The sequence below is a fragment of the Solanum stenotomum genome, chromosome 11, assembly GCF_019186545.1.
Source record: "Solanum stenotomum isolate F172 chromosome 11, ASM1918654v1, whole genome shotgun sequence".
In the NCBI taxonomy this organism is placed as follows: Eukaryota; Viridiplantae; Streptophyta; class Magnoliopsida; order Solanales; family Solanaceae; genus Solanum; species Solanum stenotomum.
The window spans coordinates 53,476,311-53,501,406 of record NC_064292.1 but is presented as its reverse complement, the minus strand read 5'-3'; the positions used below and the strand labels follow the sequence as shown (position 1 = coordinate 53,501,406).

General features: G+C 31.7%; 4 protein-coding genes across 5 annotated transcripts in view; 2 read left to right on the top strand and 2 right to left on the bottom strand.

The window, feature by feature from the left end:
• The window catches only part of LOC125845221 (histone H3.3), a 202,057-nt gene that overhangs the window by 61,139 nt on the left and 115,822 nt on the right, over window positions 1-25,096 (top strand). The gene's annotated exons all lie outside the window — the stretch shown is intronic.
• On the bottom strand, window positions 1,186-2,392 carry LOC125845203 (putative clathrin assembly protein At4g40080). Its single transcript, XM_049524656.1, has one exon. The coding sequence runs from the start codon at window positions 2,375-2,377 to the stop codon at window positions 1,331-1,333; it is 1,047 nt and encodes a 348-aa protein (XP_049380613.1). The 5' UTR covers window positions 2,378-2,392; the 3' UTR covers window positions 1,186-1,330.
• Window positions 12,421-13,394, top strand: LOC125845214 (protein MIZU-KUSSEI 1). The gene has a single exon (XM_049524670.1). The coding sequence runs from the start codon at window positions 12,435-12,437 to the stop codon at window positions 13,158-13,160; it is 726 nt and encodes a 241-aa protein (XP_049380627.1). The 5' UTR covers window positions 12,421-12,434; the 3' UTR covers window positions 13,161-13,394.
• Window positions 15,886-20,650, bottom strand: LOC125845194 (probable glucan 1,3-beta-glucosidase A). 2 transcript variants are annotated; one of them, XM_049524642.1, is made up of 10 exons: window positions 20,369-20,650; window positions 20,157-20,272; window positions 19,797-19,916; window positions 18,785-18,970; window positions 18,014-18,169; window positions 17,747-17,916; window positions 17,507-17,662; window positions 16,895-17,247; window positions 16,595-16,780; window positions 15,886-16,270 (listed from the first exon to the last, which is right to left on the bottom strand). In XM_049524642.1, exons 1-10 carry the CDS (start codon window positions 20,442-20,444, stop codon window positions 16,182-16,184), a joined length of 1,608 nt encoding a protein of 535 aa, XP_049380599.1. In that variant the 5' UTR covers window positions 20,445-20,650; the 3' UTR covers window positions 15,886-16,181. The 2 variants fall into 2 exon arrangements, with proteins under 2 accessions (XP_049380599.1, XP_049380600.1); XM_049524643.1 differs by having other exon boundaries at window positions 15,886-16,258; window positions 20,369-20,617.

Sequence of the window (25,096 nt, the reverse complement as noted above, 5' to 3'; positions counted from 1 at the left end):
ACTTCTCTGGCATAACTGAAAGATGAATCTAGAATTTGAATATGACAAGAGCATCACCTAATTAGGGAGGATGAACGTTAGTCGAAGCAATGTCTAGAGACACACCGCCCTGACATAATTCAAAAGTTAATATATTCATGTGCACTATCGCTCTTTCATATGGGTCCGCCTTTGCTAGCGTTAGTTTATGTGAAGGCTTAAAGCTTTTTTTGCTTGCTCGATAGTTTTTTTAAAAATCCAATTCCATAGATATTTAACATATTAACGTTACTAACATACTATCACTACTAGTTGATCATATCATTCCATAAAGAATTTCTTAAAATATACAAATAAAATGAAATGTTTATATAGAGAGACAAACAGACAAATACTTAATTTAAAATTTGATTAATTCAGATTTTTTAAAATAAATAATTTTTTTTTTTTTGTGTAAGACAAAGTTCTTCCAACGGTAAAAACGTCAAGGGGACCACGATATTGTTCCAATAGTAGAAACAATTCATCATGCAATAATATAATACACTGACAAAAAAGCCTCAAACATTCTCTTTAATATAAAGTGGCAATTTAACGGTTCATTTTTCATCATTTCTCCATGCACAAAAACATAGGCAAATTTATAATGGAAAATTCATTATGAAAGTAATTACATGTATATTTTAACCTTTTTCATAACATAAATATTTGATGTTGGAAACACCATTTAAGTTAATTTACAGCACAAGGAGTTAAAGATATTACATAGCTAAAGTTCAATCATTTTTACCTTTAGCTTTCATCGTATGTATTAAAGTCAATACCTTTTATCTGAAGCTCATATACATATGGATGAAAGTTCAAACATTATGTCTAAACTCTAGATATGTAAAATCTTAAATATCAAGTTTATTCGAAATAAATAGATAAACGATGAAGTAGCTTTAGAAAGGGTCCTAGAGACCGACCAAGACTCTTGATTGAGTCGATATTTATCTACGAGAGGCACAATCGCTCTCTTGCCACGCTTTCACTCATGAGTTAAACTCAATCACTCTTTGAATTTAGAAAATGAACTTCCTTCACTCCATAACCTTAACCTTAGATTTCCTTTCATAAATTTTCGATTCATTTTATTCTTCTAAAATCGAGTACAAATTAACTACAATGTCAAAAATACGCATTATAGAGAGAACCATAAAATACAATCAAAATCCCAAATTGGTATACATGTACCATATATTATATACACAAAAATGTTTGTGGGAACATATCAAGATTTAACACTCTCTAATATATTGTTACACATAATAACCAAAAAAAAAAAAAAAACATCCAATTTTTTATTTGTTCAATTTCTTCCTTCAACAATCATAGGTAAATTAGTCATCTCATATCTCCCTGACGAAAACTGAACCGAGTCACCAAATTTGATGACCCGGTTATTAAATCGAGCTGATTCGCTCGATTTTCCGAACGTAATTAACTTACGTTTCGAAAAATCAACCTTCAAATCATCAATTTTTAAGCTCAATTCGGATACCGAACACCATAATAACTTCGTTGATGGCTTTTTAACCGAAAATAAAACCGATAATCTCTCTTTACATCCTTCTAATCTCTTCAAAATGAAACTCAGCTCAACCGAGTCACCGAAGCTCAAACAACTGAGCCGTTCCTTGAACTCACTGAGCCGGATTAACAACTCGTTCACCGTCGATAAGTAATCGGAGCTCAGTAATCCGATCACTTCGTAGAGCAATTTGTTGCCGTCGAGTAGTAGCGAATCCGGCAATTTTACCGTTTCTTCGATCAATTGAACTAACGAATCGACGTCTCTGATTAGATCTGAGTTTAAGAAGGTGGAGATTTTTTCATCTGTGTTACACGAGGAAGACGAAGAGAGAAAATAGCCTAAAATTCTGGAAGTGTAGAGTAGAGATTCGATGTATCTGGAGTAAAATCGGATCCAGGCGGAGATTGTGAATCTGGATGCGGTAGCGCCGTCGCGGAAGGCGGAGAGTTTGAGGTAGTTACGTCCGCCGGTAGCCGGAAATATGGAGAGTTGATCTTGTAGTATGAACGGTCCGCGTTTGATGATTTGATGTATGATTAAAAGGCATTTGAGTGCGACGGTTGAATCGCCAGTGCGGTGGAGTCGGTCCATGATTATGACGATAAGTGAGGAAGCGGTGGCGCGTGAGCTGTCACCGAGGGTGAGAAGGGAGGAGATGTGGTGGTCATCGGGTGGTGATGACGGCGCGTGAGTGGTGGCGCGGAGGACGGCGAGGTGGAGGGAGAAACTGCTTGGTTTAGAGATGAAAGCGGCTTTGGATTGTGAAGCTTTGTCTTTAATGGCGCCGATGAGATCTCTGAGAGTTAATATCTTTTTTCCCATTTTATGGAGAAAGAGAAAGAATGATGAAGGAGAAAATAAAGAGTCTGTATTATATTGAGACCATATTATATAGTTTACAAATATAATTTTGTCAACTTTTTTACACTAAAAAGATTAGTTTATAATTTTATATGCTATTGTATCAAGAAGATACATAAAGTATTATTTGTTTCGTAATTGTCATATCTGAACTATATATCAAGTGTTTGCATTATTTTATATAAATAATTATCAATTATTCATCGAAATATAACTCAAAACCGACTAAATCAAAGTGTTTGAAGTATAATTATCAAAACACACATGTTTAAGTTGTTCATAAAATTTCGTCTATAAGGTAAATGACTCATTAGTTTTCGACATATTTTGATAAATACTTTTGTTAGAAAACTCACAAAAAATGTTATTTCAAGTTTTTTTTTTTTTTTTTTAGTTTTTTACCATTATATCTATTTTATAATTAATAATTACTATATATTAAAAACTATACGAAAAATACTGTCAATTATAATTTTTCTCATGTCAATTTAATGAAAAATGCATGTTAAAATATAAATCAAAATTCACATAATTTAACTCTTAAAACGGAAAATATGACAACTTATTTGAGACGGAAAAAGTACATTTAATGTGACCATTTTTTTTTGGTTTAAATTGAACCATTTAAAACCTTGATAATAGTAAGTAATTAATGTAACGGGTTAAACGTGAAACAATCAAAGTGCATGTTTGTTCTTCTATTTTGTTAAAAAACATGACAAATATTTAAGGAGAAAAAGAGAGTTTGTTTTTATGGTTTGAATAAATCCTTGATTAAGGTCTAATTATTATGGTTTCAAAAGCTTTTAGTATAAGATATTATAAATATTATTGGGACCATATTATAGAGTTCCCTATTATAATTTTGTTAACTTTATAGTATTGGTAGTGGTTTATACTTTATATGGAAATTATTAATGGACAAAACGCAAAATAATCCCTTTTTGCTACTTTGCAACACACGAAAGAGACTTTGGTCCACTAATAATCTCTCCGTCCTGATTTAGTTATCATGTTTTGTTTTCTTCCATTTCAAATTAACGGTTACAATTTTTATTTTTCAAAAGTTAATTTAACTTATTATTAAAGTTACATTAGGCTAGATCAATTTAATAATTATATATATAAAAAGTTTTAACTTTTCTAATGTCAACTAGATGAAAAATATATTTTAAAATATTAATCAAGACTAATAATAAATTAACTTTTATAAAGGAAAATCTAATAGCTAATTTTGGACCGGGTTAGCTTTGTTTTTTTGGGTTTCCCACCTGGACTAAATCCGAATTTGCGCCGAGAAGTTTCATATTGGGAAGTAAATCACTCCCTAACAAAGGGACTCCGACCCAAAGGGACTCGAACCCGAGACCTCTTGGTTAAGGATGAAGGAGTAGTTACCCTTCAACCACAACCCTTATTGGTAGGGTTAGGGCTAAGTACATTTGATCTGACCATTTTTAGTTTTTGGTTTTATTCAAATCATTTATAACCTTGATACTAGTAATTAAATGTAACGGGTTAAACGTGAAACAATTAAAGTGCTTGCTGTTTAAAGGAAAAATTACATAAATATACAACTTATTTTCTGAAATTTTCTATCATTTGAAAAAATTACAAAAATTTCTACTTTAAGTAATCTATCGAGATGTTACTTTATGCAATATATCGGTCGAATACATCACTTTACGTAATGTATCGAGACGTCGCGTGATGTATCCGAAGCCGAGACGTGATGTATCAGGACATTGAGGAATGTATCCAAAATTGGAACACGATGTATCAGGACGTTTTGAGATGTATTCGGATTCCATCAAATTTAAGAGATTTTTGTAATTTGGAAAAGATTAGAAATACGAATATAATTAACTCTTAACACTATGAGATTTGTGTAAAATCTACTTGTTTAAAAGTGTCAAGTAAATTAGAATAGTGAAATACTGTATAGTCTAAAGATATTTCATTTTCTTAAATGAAATGCCATCTTCTTATATATGAAGAGTGTTAGATTAAACAATCTACGAAGATTAATTATGCCCACCTACTTTCTTATTATTCCACTGGTGTTTTCTAATTATTTAATTTTCTTGAATAATTGTGTAAACAAAAAAGATAAGAAACTCTGACTTTAATTTTCTCCTATTAAACTTTGGACAATGACCGTTTAAAAAAGTCATAAAGAATAATTACTTTGTTAATAATCAAATATAACTTTATTTACATGTTCAAAACGTAATTATGACTTTAAAACAAATACGAATTCTAAATTTGAAATTTAATATATATAAATAGTATAACAAAATCTACTAAATTTTCAAAATATTGTCCTTATTATGTGTCCCTCTCTTTTGGGGGATTTTTAAAAAAAGGAAAAAAATTTGAAATATATCTGAACTTTGATCGAAATTGTTGTAACAATTCCAAACTTTGGGTAGGACCTATTATTCCTCTGGACTATTTAATAGTGTATTTTAAAGATATATAGGTGCCCACGTGGACATAAAAAATATTGCATCATTATAAATAATTATCTTTAAAATACACTATTTAATAGTGCGGAGGGGTAATAGGTCCTGCCCAAAGTTTGAAATTGTTACAATAATTTCGGTCAACGTTTGAATATATTTTAGACCATTTTCCCTTTAAAAAATGTATAGTGTTTGAAAATATTTATATACAATATTATATAATGTTATACCTTAGGTAAAATGTACATCAACCTTGTATAAAATGTATAATAATATATAAAAATATATATATACAGAAATATGATTTTAATCGTATGTTTATGCACAGGGGATATATGAACTACATGACGTAAAAATTCAAAAATAAATTTTGAACGTAATTTTTTCCTCTTTATTTTTTTTAACATTAGTCTTGCCTTTCAAAAATATTGGAAGATTAATGTTATATATAATTAAAATCAGAAAATTACCACACACAAAAAACTATAGAGTATAAATTATTCTAGACACTAATTTAATATTAGCAATTCAAGAGATTCTCATCTATCAAGAAATGAAAGATAATTAGGTGTGAAATATTACATCTATACTTCGGAATTTTGTATTAAGTATTATTTAAATAAAAAATAAAAATAATAATATATAATTCGAACCAAAAGCAATAAATATATTCAAACTTACTTCAATTAAATACATATATAATAACAGTAAATCATGACGTATTGAGCAATGAGACAACGTTGATGACATAACACTAGAAATTCATGGAAATATGTTCATCGAACCACAAATAAAGATAAAATAGTATTAATGCAACTACATTCTATCCCCAAAACATAAAAAAATCAATACGAACACCTTCTATCGTTAAATAATAAAAAATTATCGTTAATTGACAAAGTGATAAGTATATATGAAGGTATAATACAAATAAAGTCAAATATTGAAGTTTTTCATGTCATTTTGTCTAATTATAAAATCACGCAAATTATTAAATGATAGTTTACTGGTGAATTTCGTAACTAATTTCAACTATTTTATATTTTAAATATCGAAAGATGAACACATACACATAATGAAGGAGACAAAAAAAAGAAAATTATTTCAACATTTGACGATGTCAAAGTTCATTTAATATAGTGTACATATACCCTACTAATTTGTTGTCACTTTTAATTGTTTATACATCTTCTATTTCCCCTTTTGGACCACATAAAAAAATGGATGAAATTAAAGACAAGCCAAAAAATTCAAACAACTTCATGGTGGGGTTATAAGGGGATATTATTTGCTCCCTATGTTTCACTTTATAAATAGGAATTCATAGTACGAAGATCAAATTACGTAATTATTAGATGTGAATTTAATTTGACCATAGATATTTTAGATTTTTTCAAAAATTTAATTTATATATTTAAAAATTTCATTAGAAGTAATGTAAATATGTACATAACTGTCTAGATATTTTTAGATTATATGCTCCCTATGTTTCACTTTAAATTTTTTCACTTTAATTTGATCGCGATCTAAATCACCTCAAGCGTCCTCACGAGTTTGTCCCCTTAGGCTTTAACGTACAAGTTGCCTCAATAGCGAAATTCTGAACTCACCCCTTATTTGACCTCATGCCTTTCTCCTACCATCTCGATGTGGAATTCACCTAAAACGTCTATCATAGCGAACCTCCTTTCGTGTTCAAGTAGCTATTTAATCAAATATGGTTGTAATTAAATCTTAAACTATCACAAGCTATTTATTAATTTTAGTCATCACTATTTTAGCTTGTTGGTATTTGTCCTTGTTTTCATAAATGTTTAGTTGGGTAATCAACATTTGTTCATTATTTCCAATTGGAAGTAGATAAGAAATAAAAGGTACAAACTCTCATTTTGATTTATTATTTTATTTGGTATCTCTGCGGCTCGGCCACCAATTCAAATTTGCATCAAGAAGTCTCACTTTAGGGGTTAAGGAGTGTTTCACCAAAGGTGACTCATCGACTTCATACCTAAGACTTGAACTTGAGACTTATGATTACAGATGAATGAACACTTGTTACTTCACTGCCAACCTTTTGGCGGTCCTCATGTCGATTTTTCAAGTCAAGCTGGTGAATATTTAAATCTTGGAGTTTTAATTCAATTAACAAAAATAAAGTTGGTGATTGTACTAATCAGGGTAGATTAAATGGAACTTTCAAGGAACATTCGTACTGTATTTTTTTTTTTTTAACATATTGTTTCACATTACAATTTGCTAATTATAATAATAGTAATTATTATTTGGCAGCACACCATAGTTTCTATGATGGTCCAAGTTGGTATTTATTAGAACGAAAGTAGTCAAAAATAATAAAAGTCAACCAAAATAACAAAAGTACTATGATACGATCAGCAAATAATATCATAATATAATTCTATGGTGTTATTATAATACATACACCTCTTAGATATTAATACATCATCCCCCCCCCCCCCCCCCCCCCCCCCCCCCCCCNCCCCCCCCCCCCCCCACCTCCTCCCCTTCCCCTAGTGGTGTTATGGAATTGAACTTCTTATTGCGGTCAAATATTGAATTCAATATTTGATGGATAAAGTTATTCGATATTTATATTAGTAGGAAGGTGATAAAAATTCTTAAAAATTAATCAAGGTTTACTTGCTATTAAACTAGAGTTAATCTTGAGAGCACTAAAGAATAGCGACTGCGGATTTCCTCGTCAGAGCTAATAGGATTAATGGGCTTAGGTCCAAGTGAGTGGCCCATATCAAGATATTACCAAGTTTGTTATCTCTTTTTGGGCCTAAAACATTCTCTTTTTTCTTGGACTAACCCAAAAAAGTTTCTCTCTTATATTTCTGTTGAAGTTTGGCATATATTTGCCTTTTTCCTTATGGAATTTTACTTTACTATGGTATTATTTATTACATTCAAATAACCATATGTTCTTTTTACTCATGGTACTATATATTACATTCAAATAACCACATATTCTTTTTACTCATCAAAATAATGTTTTTACAACAAACTAGATTGTCAAAAAGAGATACACTTATAATTATCTTAAATTCATGGTTCAAGCTCATGACACATATTATCTGCTTTGGCCCAACAAAACTCACATATTTGTCCCTTGTGTATGCGGTATGTGTTCATTGACCCCAAAAGCATACGTTCGTGCTATGTACACTTATTTTGTGCCTTATAAAACTCTTTACTTTCTTCTCTGATTTCATTGAAGGACTCATCGAAGGTACATGTTCACCCCAACCTTTTTAGAAGCTTGTCAGTCCTTCCCTCTGACTCACCCTCATTAGTCATCGATTTGTCCTCCATCATAAGCATCATACACTTCACCTTTTTAGAAGCTTGTCAGTTCTTTTCTCTGACTCACCCTCATTAATCGTTGATTTGTCCTCCATCATAGGCATCATACACTTCACTCATGGACTTAACGTCCTTGCTGAGACCATATTTGTCACGGTCGTCCAAGATAACACTATCAACCAAAAAAGGAGCGTGTGGATATGAAAGGTTAATGAATCAAAAAATAGAAAAAACAGATATTGACATGGCACATCATGTTATGTCACAATTATAATTGGCAAACTTTGTAAGAGGTGATCAAATATGGATTCCGACATGATCCAAGAACAAAGCACAAAAAGAAAAAAAAAATTGAACCACAACATGTGCTTACCTTTTATTTATGTCTAGTGCCTATCTTTTAAATATGTCAACTCTTTTGTCTTCTATCTATGTCTCTATTTCTAACATTATATTTGATGTGAGGTAAAATAGCCTGTTTATTATGCTGCTTCATTATATTGTTATTTCTAAATAATATATAAGTACTATGTCTGTCTTAATTCAATTGTTCTATTCTAATTTGACATAAAGTTTAATAAAGTAAAAAGCTTTTTGAATCTTACGATTTTAAATATGTCATATGAAAAGTTATGATTAAAGAATTGTCACCCGACCAATTTATGTTAAGTATATACACTTACCTCCAATTATTTTATTTTTTTAAAATTAACTATCAGGTGTTCCATATTTAAATGTTCGATTAATTTAAATTCATGCAGAATAAATCCACTAAGGAGGGTAAACACTTAATTCCCACATAACATGTTTTTCATTTTCAGTACTCGACCTTTGATTTAGTTATCGTTTGATCATAGATTTTGAATATTTATCTTTTAATATCTGTTTAATCATGAAATTTGATCTTCAAATATTTTCAAGTTCTCACAGACGGATTTAAACTAGATTTTGGGTTTTAGCGACTTCCACTCACAAACTTCAAATTTTTTCCAAGTAAAATGCATGTTCTAACACAACTTCAAATTTCAAAAATAACAACTTCAAAAACACAATTCTTAAATTTCAACTTCAAAATTTATGACCAAACAGTGACATAGATTATCACCTAGACATTTCGGTTGATTTGACATGCCTCTACCTGTAGATAGAGTTGTCAAAAAGTATCAGCCCGGTCAGCCCCATCTAGCCCAAGCCTCGCGGGCCAAGAAATTTGATAGGCTAGGGCGGACCGGCCCTTCATTTGGAAGGGCCTGAAAATGTTCAACTCAACCCAATCCTAGAAGGGCCCTGAGCTGGGGCGGGCTAGCCCTTTTTTTTCTCTTATTTTCATTTTTTTTCTTTTCAAACTTAAAATTCTATAACGTTAAGAAAATGAGAAGATTTTCAAATCAAATATGCCAAACAATGGTGTTGTTTCAATATAAAACGAGCAAAAACTCTAGTGTGATTAGCATGTATCTAGGATACTAGATCCGCGAGATACATGTATTTGGTGTGATGCATCCTAGATAAGCGTAAGAGATAAGAGAGTGACGAGCGATATGAGAGGGAGGCGAGGGCGCGAGATTTGTCTATGTATCCTAGATACATGTGAATCCACTTGGATAGAGTGTATCTAGAACACATTACACCTAATTTTGAGTCCATGTATCCCGAGATATATGTATCTGGACGCACCAAAATCTAGTAAAATTCGCAATATTACAACAAAGTGTGCATCTAAGTAATTAACGCATACACTAGTAGACCCTTAAATAAATAGTTTTAGCCCATGGACCGACCCCAATCCGGCCTCGATCAAGCATCAAGGGCCAAGGGCTTATATGGGTCAGGCTTATAAGCCCTAGTTTCAAATGGGTTTGAAAAATTCCATCCCAACCTTATCCCAATAACGAGTTGGGTTGAGCCGACCCCATGGGCTAAGCCCATTTTGAAGGCTCTACTTGTAGGGATGACAATTGGAGCAGGGTGAGACATGATACTTGGTTAGTTGGTTTACTAGTGAAGTTTACTAAATATTCCAACCATAGTGTCAAAAACTAATTCATATATATATATATATATATTTTTTTTTTTTTTGTAATTTGGATGATTTTAAAGTAATTAAAGAGACAATTAATTTAGTGATCCTTTTTGTTTCCAAGACCAAATTATAATCCTCCTATCTTGTCAACTTATATTATGAATGAAAGTTGTGAAAAATAAAAAAAGGTGAAGGACATTAGTGGAGAAGCCAGGCTATAAAGCAACTCATAAAATCAATTTTTTTTTCCTTTTTTATTTGTTGCTTTCCCATACAACATGCAGTCTCTTCTTTGTCCAAAAAATAATAAAGTAAATAAAACTAATTACAAAATGTATTTTGTTTCTATTTGCTAGTGGTTAACCAACTCAGGACCCATATATTCGACAAAAAGTTCACTCTGATGTGTTCATTTATAAATTATTTATTTATTATAAAGTTTAAATCTTGTACATCATCATATATTGTCTATATATTTATAGACCAAAAAAACATGAAATTTGATAGGCTTAAAAGATATATTAGTAATTATTACAACATATGTAAAAATTATTTAGATGTATATTAATTAAACTATTTATTATTCGACATAACATGATGCAACTTCATATTATCAAAGACACGACTCTAGATAGAAAGGAGTGAAGATCGTGTATTAGTGTAGACGGTTAGAAGGGAGTGAAGGGGTATATGTCTTGTCGTGCGCAGGTTTAGACTTGTCAGTGTTTTGTCGTGTATTAGTCATACCCTTATAGTTTGTCATATAATGTGTATTATGTTTTGATTATCACACTATTTTGATGTTGTTATTGTTTCTTCTTGTAGGCTTTGTATTGTCTTTCTTATTATTGACTATGTTTTTTTTAAATTGTTTCTTCTCCTTTTACTTGGGTTTGATGCACTTGATGAGTCGAGAGTCTTTCATAAACAGTCTCTATACCTCCTTGAGGTAGTGGTAAGGTCTGCGTACACTCTACCTTCATAGACCCTACAGTGAAATTCCTCTGAATATATTATCAGTAATATATATAGTAAGAAATATGTAGAAGAGTAGCAGTTGAACAGTTGTAAATTATAATATTATATTATATTATTTATAATAATTTAAGGACTCAATCATTAGAAGGTCCGGGAAATTTGGGTTGTTATGGCTGTACGGTATTTTCCATTTTTTTTCCCTTTCAAAATATAATAAATATAATTGGCACTATTTATTATAAGTGCGATCCAACTAAAAAGGGAATTTAATTCGTATGGAAAGGTTTGAAAAAAGTCATAATGATGAAAAGAAAAAAAAGATCTAATTTTTCTTGACTACATGCTATTTTTTTTTGGGCATTGTGAAGGTGAAAAAATGGTATTGTATAATACAATCATATTTAGAAGAAATTAAGACGTATATTCATGACTCATTATTACCGGACAATATATCAATTATTCATAAATTTTATGTGGGAAAAATAATTTTTATTTTTCATCTTTGGAATTCTCCTTTTGGTCTTATTTATGTGATATACACTTTTTTAGAAATTTCTATAAAGATGTTCAATATTTAATATATACGTATTGATTTTTTATTTAAAACTTATTATGCTATAATTTTTTTTATTTAAAGTGTTTAACTAACTATCTTTTACCACATATGGCTACGCAACTACCTCCAAGGTACATTAGCAACAATTGATTCATTATGTATCTACTACTATAAATTTTGTGCATTGTCAATATACATAACTTGTAAACTACTAGGCAATTTCTAAGGTAACACAATGTTTAATCCTAGTCACATCAAAAAAAACATTTCACATCATGTATGAATGTTTTCCAATAAAAAGGCTATTATTACTCACCTTATAAGACTAGGAATTAGGATAATATGCCTTTGGACAATTTTTATAGATTTTTGAACATGTGCATGATTTTAGCCTAGACAAAAACAAGACAACAACTATTTCATTACAACCCTCACCAACAAAAAGAGATAATAAAGTAACATTATTAATATCCACGTCACAACAGTTCTTAGATTCCATTGCCCCCTTTTATGCTTTTTTTTTTTAAAATAAAAAAAAAAATTAATATTTTTTTGAATAAATAATTTTATAACAAATATTCCTTCAAAACTTCTCTATATAAACTACTACCATAGTCCAAACTAATTCGTTGAGCCTTCGATTTTTTTCCCTTAATATAATCACCAATAATGATCACCTCATACCCCTCCGCCACCACCGCCACCGCCACCATCACCACCGTTGATTGCGAGAAACAAGTCCGTTCGTGGCGACTCCTCCGTTCTCTAGTGGAGTTACTCATCCCTAGTTGTTACTGTACGTTTGTTGAACCTACAGAACCTGTCCCGAATAAAAAACCTGTTTCATCTTTCAACTATCATAGACCATCATTTACCTCGAATACAACAAATATTACGGGTACCATTTTCGGGTATCGTAAAGGAAAAGTCAATTTTTGTATCCAAACAAACCCTAATTCCTCTACCCCACTTCTTCTCCTTGAACTCGCGGTTTCTACTTCTACCCTAGCGCGTGAAATGCGTGGAGGGCTACTAAGAATCGCGCTTGAAAGTTCCAATAACGGTGGTGGAAGTGGAAATAATGAAAATTCTTCCCTTTTGTCTATGCCTGTATGGACGATGTATTGTAATGGGAAAAAAGTAGGGTTCGCAGTTAAGAAAAAACCTACAAAATCCGATTTACAAGTGTTGAATCAAATGGAAAGTGTAGTTGTTGGTGCTGGCACTGTTCATGGTAAAGAAATTAATCGCGATGATGATATAATGTATCTAAGAGGAAAATTCGAAAGGGTTCATGGATCTTCAGACTCAGAGTCATTTCATTTAATCGATCCTGAAGGAAGTATGGGGCAACAACAATTGAGCATTTTCTTTCTCCGCTCTCGTTCTAGCTGAGTTGATCGTGATGTGTGAATCAGCTTGAGCAACGTGCAATTTTTTGCTAATTTTTTTTTCCTCCTAGATTATGAGTTTTGTACTTTGGTGTTGCCATGCAACACCCCATGTGTTTTTCGAGCTGTGTTTTTTGGCATGGTTTTTTTTTTTTATATCCCCTATAGGGATATTTAATTTGTCATGGGGTGTGTATGTTGCAATTACCAAAGATAAATATTTGTACAAATGTAATTAATGGAGGACCATTTTAGTTTATATATTTTCCATTTTATTTCATTAATATCTTGATTAATTTTTTTTAATTGTTACACAAAATAGATGTCATAATTTATTCAAAATTTGGTGGGAATTATTGTCCATTTGAATAGTTAGGACTTCAAGATTTACTCAAGTAATATAACTGTTCATAAATATAACAAGTTAAATTATATTGATTGAATAAAATTCTTTTACATCGTGTTATTAATGTATACAACAAGTTAAATCCAAAAGCAAAAAAACAAATGTTGAATTCTTATTGGAATAGTGAAAGTTCATGCACGCAGTGTAAAGCTTGCTAGTTGTTTTTTTTGGCAAAGTTGTCGCGATAAATTTTGGAAATTAGAAAAGACTGGTAAACGTAAAATCAAAATTTTGAATTTTATATGTTTTAAATTATTTTCTTAAAAAAAAAAATTATTTCATTTTGGATAAATTATTTATACATATTATGTGAATTTTTAACAAACATAAGATATGGACTAACGTTTTGAACTCGTAAATATAAGTAGTGTACGTAAAAAATTTGGACTATCGAGTTAACTTGACCTATAACAACAAATAATTAATACTCTATTATAACGCGCTGAACTTAATTTTGGATTCATACGATAACCTGCAATCGCTACATCATCTGTCACAACCTCTGTTCTTCGGGTGAACACTCTGTGGTGAGCACTTTGTGCGCACTGAATAAACCCTCCACCGTGTAAAATTTAATAGTGTGAAATTTTCTGATATTTTATATAGCCGACATCTTATTAATTTGTGATTATCATAAGAGAATAAAATCTGATTATGCTGCGATTAATTAGTACATATTTGACATGGCAAAAATATGACCAACTACCAAATTATCCTAAGATCCATTTCATATCTACAGATCATAAATATATTAATTAGTGATAGCTAATTAACTTATGTAGTTCCAATAGTAGAAATCATATATGATGAACAAAAAAGAATATAGACATGTTATGAGAACAAAATGAAGAATAAAGATCAATGCTTGGATGGCTGAATATTTGAAACAATTAATTTAACTAATCTTGGAGAATTAATACATCTCATATGCAAGGATAATGTGTCACTTATGACACACTAATGGTAATAATAAATATAAAGGAAAATTTATTGCCACTAAATATCTCTTTTGTGTAGTGATGGACGGCGAGTCGTCAAAGAGAAAAACGACAGATTTTTAGGTTGATAAGCTATTGAATAAGGGGTACACGTGACATCTTAGACGAATCTCACATCAGAAAGGAAGAGCAAATTGAAGATTTTTTAAAATTATAATACAAGTTCACATGGTATACACCATATACACTTTTGGACTCAATGATAGCATAGCACAAGGAACAATTTCATGAGGTCGTTCACTTTGGGCTTGGTTTTGTGATAGTCTGACAGATAATGTAAAGAATTTTTACATTATCTGAATTACTAATTTCACTTGTTATGAATAATTAGGATTTTATGTATTTTGAGTGATCTGATAGTATAAATATTTTTACGATTTTTTCACGAAAAAAAGAGAGTGAAAGGATGTGATATAATGTTGGGATAGTGCTTCTCTGATTTGTTTTTTGTATTTTTATTTTTATGAGCTGTTTTGATTCCTTTTGTCGTTAAAATAAAAATAAAAAGCAAAAAAAAAAGAGAGTAAAAAGTTAGATTTGTCATATAGGAAGAGGGATGCATATGCTCATATATATTCAATCATTTTGGTCAATAATTTCCTCTTTTCTTCATTGTTTAATTTGCTTTTTTCCCTTCCTTTAATTAAATCTTCTAATAGTATATATATTAATTGGTTAATAGACATAACACGTACGATCTTTTCTCTATTTATTTAGGTGCATAAAATAATATTAGTATATAATTGGGAGAATAAAATTGAGGCTACAAATTAAAGAAGGAAAAGTTAGTGGAAAAGATCAAGATATTGTATTATAGTTCTATTGGTTAAATATTTAGAATATATTTTGTTTTATATATTTAACATGGTACCTTTTTTTTTTCCATAAATTATCTTGAAAAAATGAGAAGAATTACTCGAGAAAAGTTATTTTATGTTATATATCTATAATTAAGTGCACAATAAACTGAGTGGATAATGAATTCACCTCTCTATCCTTTTTCACTTAAAAATAACAGGCTTTTAATTCTCCACATGCTAGATTTAAACTCGTGATGTATGTTCTCTTGCGTTTGAATGCATTTAGTTGACATGTTATGTGTTGTGCTCTTATATCTTAATCAAATTCTATGGGACGAACAAAGACAAGATTGTTGAGTAGAGCCCAATGCAAATATATACTTGTCAACATTTTTTAAAAACTTGTATAACGTACAGGACTAACTTGCACACACTTTAATTGATCGCTGTCCTTCAAGAAATTGTTGTAGGCTTGTAGCTTTTATATATAATGTCAAGTCATCTAGGTGCATGTAACACATGAAAGCTTAAAAGGTGAACAATATATTTCTCATAATTTTGGCAAATGAATACAACATATCTAGTGTATAGTGCTCTGTACGTTGAAAGAATTTACGATATCTTTTCTCATAAATATTTGGCGAATCAATGAACATTCTTATCGAGTTTTACAATATCCTATCGCGTTGTGTGTGTGTGTGCGCTCACCTCCATATTTGCAAAAATAGTTGGAGCTGAAGGTAGACTATATCCCGCGAAAAATAGTTGTTTCTCAATTCCATCATTCATACCACTGGATTCAAAAGACTTCTTTGGTTCTTCTAATGCATAAAGCTCCAAATGCATGCCAATCCAAGCAACAATCCCACTCTAGATATCATCTTCCTTGGTGAAGTACCTGCATACATACCTTCTCGAACAAGTAAAAACGGAGAAATTACAAAGATAAAAGGCACTAATCTTCTTAATAACCCACAAACGCCTCTTGTAATCCTAGTTGTACATGCTTATACAGGGGCGGAGCTTTGGTCAAAATCCTGTATTTGTGTTTGAAAATCCATTTTAAGGCTTATAAATAATTTATCCAGAATTCAATAAGTCGTGTTTTCTAGCATCTCTAGAACTTATAAACGCAAAATCCTAGCTCTGCCTCTATGCTTAGCTTACACATTGAGAAGTAGATGTTTTCGATTAGGCTGAGCCGGCATTGAGGCAAGTAAGGTTAGTTTTATACCTGGTTGCAGTTGAAGATAATTGTTCTGAATGCTCCACTCGAAATCCCAGTGCTTTTTTTCGCACTTTAGGGTCCAGTAAGACCATCCAAAAGAGGCTGCATTGTATACATCTAACTGAACTCTTCCAAAATCCTGGTAATCTGCTAACGAGCCATTAGTCACGTTCCATTCGTTCACCCACTCACCTGAAATCGGTTAAATTCATGTCAAGATATCACAATTCCGAAATGTGGCATTGGAAAATTGGTCCTAGTTCACAAAACCAAAGGCGTTGCGAAAGGAAAGAAAGGATATATTACCAACAAACACCAATGGTCCGTTGGCGCTATTCAAAGCCTGTATTTGAGATTGTCTGTTTTTGTATAGAAATTGAATGTTCTCCGACGAGGTCAGTTTATCAAAGTATCTGTCGAAAAGATTGTAGTAGTGCAGATCAACTACTGTGTTTGATGAGCCTATGTTAGCTTGATAAAGTTCAAATGGATCTGCATTTCCGATTCTTTGGCAAAATATCACGTAAGCTGTTGAAGAATATTTTCGAACAATTTGGTATCCCTGTTTATAAAAAGGCACCAGAATATCCAGTGAGACATCTGCAGCAGATGGCTCGTTAAGAAGCTCGATTCCCAGCAAGGCAGGATGCACAGCATACCTATGAATGTTCATGAGTTATAATATGGAGATGTTAACCTTCAAACGCAGATACATTGTAAGAAAATATTGAAAGAGAAAGGGTGTGTGAGCACACTACAAGAGACAAGATTACTTTGAAGATATGAGGCAAGGTGGGAGTAGCTTCAGTGGTGGACAAGATGCGGGAAAATTCAAGCAAATATGCAAAATCTTGGCAATGACTAATGCTCATGGCAAAGCACGGTTGATAGATTCGTGAAGAATTCGTTAAAATCTACCTGGAAGCTAAGAACTCTATAGCATCCAATGTTTGCGCGATGTGTTCTGGAGATGTCTGCCAGTTAACTGTGCCATCTCTACTGGCACTATGTTCCATCCCATTTTGGGAACCTGGGGCAGCGTGAAGGTCGATTATGCACTTAATGTTATAAGCTCTGCGAATAGAAAGAGATCAAATGGCTGAAAGAAGGGAAGGAATTGTAGAAGAGTATAATGAAATAGCAGAAATCAAGACCTACTGCGCCCACGAGAATGCATTATCAAGAGCTTCTAAGCTTCCACCAATAAAAGGAGCTGGAGGATTAGAATCGGAAACTATCCACCAGCCAACAGGAATCCTAACAGTATTTATTCCGTGTCTGTACAAGAAATCGAAATCATCTACAGTGATGAAACTATTCCTATGCTTCTGCAACATACAAAAACGGAGAGAAATACAATGAACTTGCGTCTCACTTGCATCCGATAAATAAGTGAACTAAAAGCAGTGAACGTGATCAGTTTACCTTAAGAACGTCTTTTGCCTTGTTATGCCCATATCCATTAGCAAGCTGGTAATCCCCTTGCAACTTTGCCACAAACGTCATCTCAAATGTGGCTGGATTATCATCCCAACCTGGTGTCCCCGGAAAGTCTGCTGTGAGAACATTGTCATTTGAAGCCTAAATGAATGAGAAAGAACACAATTACAGCAATTCTAGTAGAACTCTTGATAGACATGAATGTCAGCATGACAACACACTAAAGCTGGTGCACAAAAATACATATTAAGCTTAAAGAAAAATAAAATCAAAACACTGAAATCACATTATTTTGACCATCCAAAGGACTACACCTCTAACAACAATCATGTGTGCGAGTTGTCTACCTGAACAATCACCAACTATTTATCAAAACACACCTCAACTATCCATTGTTCCCTTTTCCTACCTGAAATATAACCATCATTCAGGTGTGTTTTCGGAACAATTGATAGTTGAGGTGTGTTTTGATAAATGTTGGTAATAAGTCAGGTATGAAATTCGCACACCTAATAATTCAGGTAAGAAACTCGAAAAACCGAGATAACTTTGGTATGTTTTTGACCCTTCACTCATGTACATATTATATAAACCACGCAAAAGGCATAGAATTTTCTTATATCAAATATGCTTGATGTATTCCACAATAAAGACTGACCGAGAAATAAAGAAAAATTAAGATGTGTTATCAAATGAATTCTGTAGTTACAAGAAGTGCTTCTGCCAAATGCAAAAGTTAAAGAAATGTGAAATTACCTGTATATAAGTTCCACTTTTCAGTTTGATGTGAACTCTATTATTGAAGTTCCTTTCGAGATAGAATGTTTCTGAATCCGAGGGAGACTTTGTTGTTGCCGTCACACTATCTCCATCACCACTGCATGTTAGAAATTGCCCTTCAGAAGTTCGAAACTGAAATACTGACTCAGAAATCCTCCACAACTGTTAAAAATAAGCAAATTAATCAGGTACTATTCTCAGAATCAACAATTTCTAGCTTAAACTCTACTAAAAAGAATCTCTTTTCATCATATGGACTTTAAAGTATGAAGTTCCATAATTGATTTTTAGTGAACTTCTACGCGAGGTTCACTTGAAGCAACAATGTGTTGGTCTAGTCACTGCCTGAGCCACAAAGGACTATCCCGAGACTCCACTTGTGAGATTACACTGGCTGTGTTGTTATTGTTGTTGACAAATCCCAATTTCGCTTCTTGCAAATACATTCCTTCCATTACAATATCGAAACTAATTGGGAATCTAACTGGAAGAGGATCAAATTCATATAGGAGGTCAAATATATGAACCACAGAGCTAACACAAGGGAGCCAAAATGAAGAAATTCTGGGATTTACAAAGGAACTCGTATAGGTTTGAGGGCGGGAATTGAACTCTATAAGATAGAATCTCCTGTTGTTCCACATTAGCTCAGTAGATAGAACGGTCGGTTATAAACCAATGGACGTAGGTTCGAATCCTACTTGGAGAGATTTGATTGATTATGAATTAAAGAATTTAAAATTTTAGGTAACCACATATTTAGGACATAAAAAAAATAGTATACAACAACATATACAGTGTAATCCCACAAGTGCAGTTAAGAGAGGGTAGAGTCTATGCAGACCTTACCCTTATCTTGTAGAGATAGAGAGGCTATTGTCAATAGACCCTCGGCTTAAAATAAAGCATCTATTAACAATAAATGATGCAATCACCCAATTAGAGAGACTAAAAGATAGCAACAAAGCAATTTGACAATGCATTTCACCTTAAATGTTTCCCATTCTAATGGATTATCTCTATCCACAGACACATTCATTCCTCCACCATTCTGTGCAGAAATATACTTTTGCAATGTCACAGATTTTAATTGCACCTGTGTTCCATCCTGCATTGCCAAAAAGCTCAAAACTTTTCAATCAAAATAGGAATTTAACAAAATTCCGAAGGGTTGATTTCTCCTACAATCACTTAACTAATACCAGTTATTATCTCAGCAAGTCACATTTCTTCTCCACTCCAATTTTCTTCAAACAAAGAAAGTAACTTTACGAGATAATAACTACTAGTCTAGTGACCATACGAAAAATCAACTCGATTCTAAAGCATAAAGAGAATCAATACATACAAGCATATCTCCATTGGGTATATCATCAAAAAGAGAAGGCTTTATCCATCCCTCTACAACTAACCATCCACCCAAGTTCACAGCTCTTACTCTTGCATTTCCATGTAACCCCTCCACTAAAATACCCCAAAAAAAAACCCACATTATCTATTACAACAAAATACATTGTTAAGAATCTTGAAAAAACACAAAAACAAGAAGAAAGACCAAACCTGAATGCCCAACAGAGAAGATAAGCCAACAACAGAGCAAGAAAGCAGATACCCATTTGGAGAAAAGTAGTTCCATGGAGAAAACAAGCAAAAAATCATATCATAGAAGCAAAATCATTAAACCCCAGAAAGTAAAAAAGCATTCTTGCAAAGAAAGAAGAGAAAAAAAATACTCAAAACCCTTTAAAAATCCCTTCTTTTTCACTGAAAGAGAAGAATCTGAGTAATACTTTCCTTTTCACTCAATCAATTCCACAAAAAAAAAAACCTTTTTTGAAATTATAGATTTACTTGTATTTAATTGGATCAGAAAATCTGTATTCAGATAAGGACAAAAGCAACAGTTTTTAAATAAAAATCACTGAAACAAATGTACAACAGAATAAAAGAACCAATTTTTTTAAACGGTTAGTTTGAGCACACCTCGATAAAATTCATGAACAATTTAATAAGATATATAAAACATAAATAATATCAAGTATGTCTAGTCCAACAAAAATTTGTAAACAATTAAATAACACAAAGTATGATTGTAAACATTTGAGTTGACAATCGTACGTCCAAATCAAATGTCAAATTGATGTAAACATTAAAGTTGACAAGATATTTTTAATTATATAAACTATAGTCGATGATCGAATCAAATTACAAAATGCTTGTCACGTTGTTTATTAAAAGTTAGGTTGATTCAAAGTTTGATCTTATATAAATTGATCACTAAACTCTCAACATTAATCACATCAACATATTGTATACATTTTTTTCTAAAAGAAATGGCAGGGTGTTCTGTTACCTTTCTGGTACAAAAACACGTTGTCACATGTAACAATTTTCAAGAAAAGGAATCATGGCTATGGAAAAAAATCAAGATATTTCGTTGTCTGAGAAATTAGACGCGCAAAATGATAATCTTTTAATGATGTTGGAAGGTATCAAGGCTCGTATCGTCATCATTTCTGAAGGACATACAACATTGCATCAGAAATACGGTGTTTTTATAACGAGTGTTGAAAGTAGTAATGAACATGAAGATTATCAAGTACGTCTTGTTGATGATGTTGAGCTTGTTGGATTTCATGTCATCATATATTTATGTTATTACAAGTTTGCGATTCTATTTGGGCCTGAAAAAACTTGTTGGGGGCCCAAGTCCAGTAACCAAATATATGGGCTTGAGCATACCCTCCCTAACCAAGTCATGTTAGTCCAATAACAAAGTCAGCCCAATGTCAAATATTAGTTCCTTTTCTTCCTACACTTCTTTTCTTTTTGGGTTTTTCATTCGATGTCCGATATCTGTATTGGAGTTTGACTAATTCGGACGTGCGCAAGATAGGGCCGTATTCGGAAGGTAGCGCTCCCTACTAAGGATTTTTCCATACTCATAGCTTGAATCTGAAGCCTCTAGTTAAAGAATGAATAACCCCATCCACTACACCACATTCTTTATACACATTAGATCAAAGTTCATTTTAGATATAGAACCAAAAAAGTCATAGTTCAAATCATATCATCTCCGACGGGAGGTGTTAAAATGGGTTGAGTTGATAAATAAGGTTAATTGAGCTTAAATATTGTGTCAAAATGGGTGAAGTGTTGATCATAGTCCAACTCGCTCAACTCTGACTAAGTTTTAATTTGTTTCATTATCTAATTAACTTTTTTCTTAGATTGGTTGAATTGAACGGGTCAAACATAGTGGGCTAAATTATTTTGCACCCCTACATCCAATCCATAAAAGGAAAAGGAGTTTTTTTTTTATTTGGTGTCCAGCATGTGCTTTGGGGCTGATTAATTCAGATTCGCATAGAAAAGTTTCATTTTGAGGTGTAAGGCGCTCCTCACTAAAGACAATTTCATACCCACGATTCAAAGTTAAGACATGTAATTAACGATAGAGAAATGCATACCACCATAAGCAACATGAGTTGATCTAATTGAATAATAAAGAAAAAAAGGTCTGAAAAATATCTGAACTTTGACTGAAATTGTTTTAACAATACCGAACTTTGGAAAGGACCTTTTACACCCCCCCCCCCCCCCCCCCCNTATTTGATAGTGTATTTTAAAAGTATATATGTGTCCACGTGGACATCATAAATATTGCATCATTATAAATAGTAATGTGTCCACGTGGGCACATATATACCTTTAAAATACACTATTAAATAGTGCAAGGGGTAAAAGGTCATCCATAAAGTTTGGTATCGTAATAGCAATTTTGGTCAAAGTTGAAGTATTTTTCAGACTCTTTTCCCAATAATAAATCTCGTAGAGTCATGAGAAGAGGAGAAAAAAAATCACATTTTATTATTAATAATCATACGCTTTATTTTCTCTAAAAAAAATTATTTGAAAAATCTCCTTTAGTAAGCTAGTTGATAAATACTCCAAGACAACTTGTTTGAAAAATAATTAACTAGACCATAGACAGTTAACCAGACAATAGTATCAAAATTTTAAAATGAAGATACATTGCACGTCCTCTCTCCTTTCTTTTTCAGACTCTCTAGATAAAACATTTGTGACAATTTTCATTAAAAAAAATTGTTTTATACGAAATTTTAGATTTTAGTAATTCATCAAATTTATTTAATCAAAATTTGATGTGACATCATCTTGCCAAATTATTGACTCGAAGCTAGAATTTCAACTTAATGAGTTATGTATTTTAGAACGATCAACCTCAAATGATAATTGGATTTCAAATTTTATGTATCTACATATTTAATGAAATTCTCAACATAAATATGCTATTTAAGCAAAATTTATTGAGTTTATGTCAAATTCATATTTAGACTTCTACCTCCGTCCCCGGCCCCGATAGTAACATGTACATACAATACAAGTCATTTATATTTCAAACTCATGTTCAACTTAATGATATTGTAAAAATGAGAACTCATACAGACTATATNTATATATATATATATATATATATATATATATATATATATATATATATATATATACCAATGATTCTGTGTCCTACTTAATAAAAAAAAACTAGTAAGAAGACAAATGCATTGTGATCATGAGATCATCAAACAAAAATGTTAAAGCAAGTAGAAAAAAGTACCTAGAAAAAAATTGATCTAATAGCTCATTTTATATTGAGAAAATTACTTGAAAGCTCCATTATAAATTCTATTAAGAATATTAATGTTGATTAAAATTCTTATACGGCAACTTGGAGACAAGTGGGAGACACACTTGTACATAAAGCTAGACAAAAACGATCAATCACTTGTAGTTGATAGGTTTTTTATGCATGCATTTACTCATTTTCTTTCAATTTCTATTGAGACAATTAAACATTTATGTGGGCTCAGTTGGTTTGGAGGATGGTCATCTACATAGATAAACTGGAATCGATCCTCCTCAATGTCTTCTGAGTCGGATCGTATAAAGCTTGCTTAATGTAGTTTACATCCCGTGTATGGTTTACAGGCTATTCACAGAGTACTCACTTGAATAGCAGAAGTTGTGACAAAAGTTATAACGATTGCCGGTTATCCTGAAATTCCAAAATAAAAAAAAATCAATCATTCATGATAATTAACATTACAAGTCAGCGACATATCTAATGTAATTTTATAAATAGAACATAAGAAGGATAGAGTATACGATAACTTATATCTACTTACGAACATAAAAAAGTTATTTTTGATTCACTCTCCGTTCAAAGAGAGAATTTATGTTGATTAAAATTAAGGATGTAAAATACATTTAAATTTTTGTCACAACATATACTTTATAAGGAAAAGGACATATAAACATCCAAGCGGTTCAATTAGAGCAGGGGCCAGTACTTGAGGTGGCAATCTTATTCAATTTAACCGTTAATTTCAGAGACATTACCTCAAATTAATTATTTTCGATTTTACTGGGTCGGAGACTGGATAGATAGATGCGAAATCATAATTTAAAATTTATAAATTTGTTTAGTTCTTTTAAATTTTTGAGGTCTAAAATAAGTTGTAAAAAAATATTAATTAGTACTGCTTATGTCATTTGCTAGAGACATTTTGGAAGTCTCTTTAAAGGAACAATAATTAGAATTCTTAATGATAGTACGTAATTACTTAACGTAAGAAAGTCTTTGGGGAATAATCATCCTTTAATTATCAAGATTTAATTGGCATCAAATCTCTTAAACTATGATTAATTTTGATACATTCAAAGTTTTGCCAGTTAAGCTTGTTTTATTTTTTTTAATCTTCAAATTATTATTGTTTTTACTTAAAATGTTCATTAATAGTTCTATGTGGGACCATTAAGGGACACTTCTCGTACGTTGTTTGGTTTTGTTTAATATTAATTAAGAAGGTTTACTAAACCCCTAATTAATAGTAGTAACTAGTTTAGTTAGTCTATTTTTGTTGTTAACCCCTTATTAATAACTAGTTAATCAATCTTGTTCTGGAACCAGCTAGGTACACAAGAGACAAAAGAGAGGTATTTTCCCTTTATCACAAGGCAATTTTAGGATTTTAAGTCAGCGAATGAATTATAAAATTGAAAAATCATAACAAATTGCTAAAATATATGGGTGTAAATTCTCGTGTATCATGAGTTTGACTTGAATCCTAAATTCTTCTAGATCTAAAGCTACTTTTTTGGTAAGAAGATGATAATGCATGTCAAAACTATCTATTATTAATTCTTAAACTTAAATTAGAGGCTATAATTATCTCATAGTTAATATTTGTAACAACTCACAAAAAT

Bases quoted from the DNA above. Each gene is read 5' to 3' on its own strand.
- LOC125845214 (XM_049524670.1), top strand. From the start codon at position 12,435: ATGATCACCTCATACCCCTCCGCCACCACCGCCACCGCCACCATCACC.
- LOC125845203 (XM_049524656.1), bottom strand. From the start codon at position 2,377: ATGGGAAAAAAGATATTAACTCTCAGAGATCTCATCGGCGCCATTAAA.
- LOC125845194 (XM_049524642.1), bottom strand. From the start codon at position 20,444: ATGGAACTACTTTTCTCCAAATGGGTATCTGCTTTCTTGCTCTGTTGT. The intron at 17,663-17,746 runs GTAGGTCTTGAT...TTCTATTCGCAG, and splicing joins AATGCATTCTCGTGGGCGCA to AGCTTATAACATTAAGTGCA. The intron at 16,781-16,894 runs GTAATATATCCT...AACCGATTTCAG, and splicing joins CGGACCATTGGTGTTTGTTG to GTGAGTGGGTGAACGAATGG.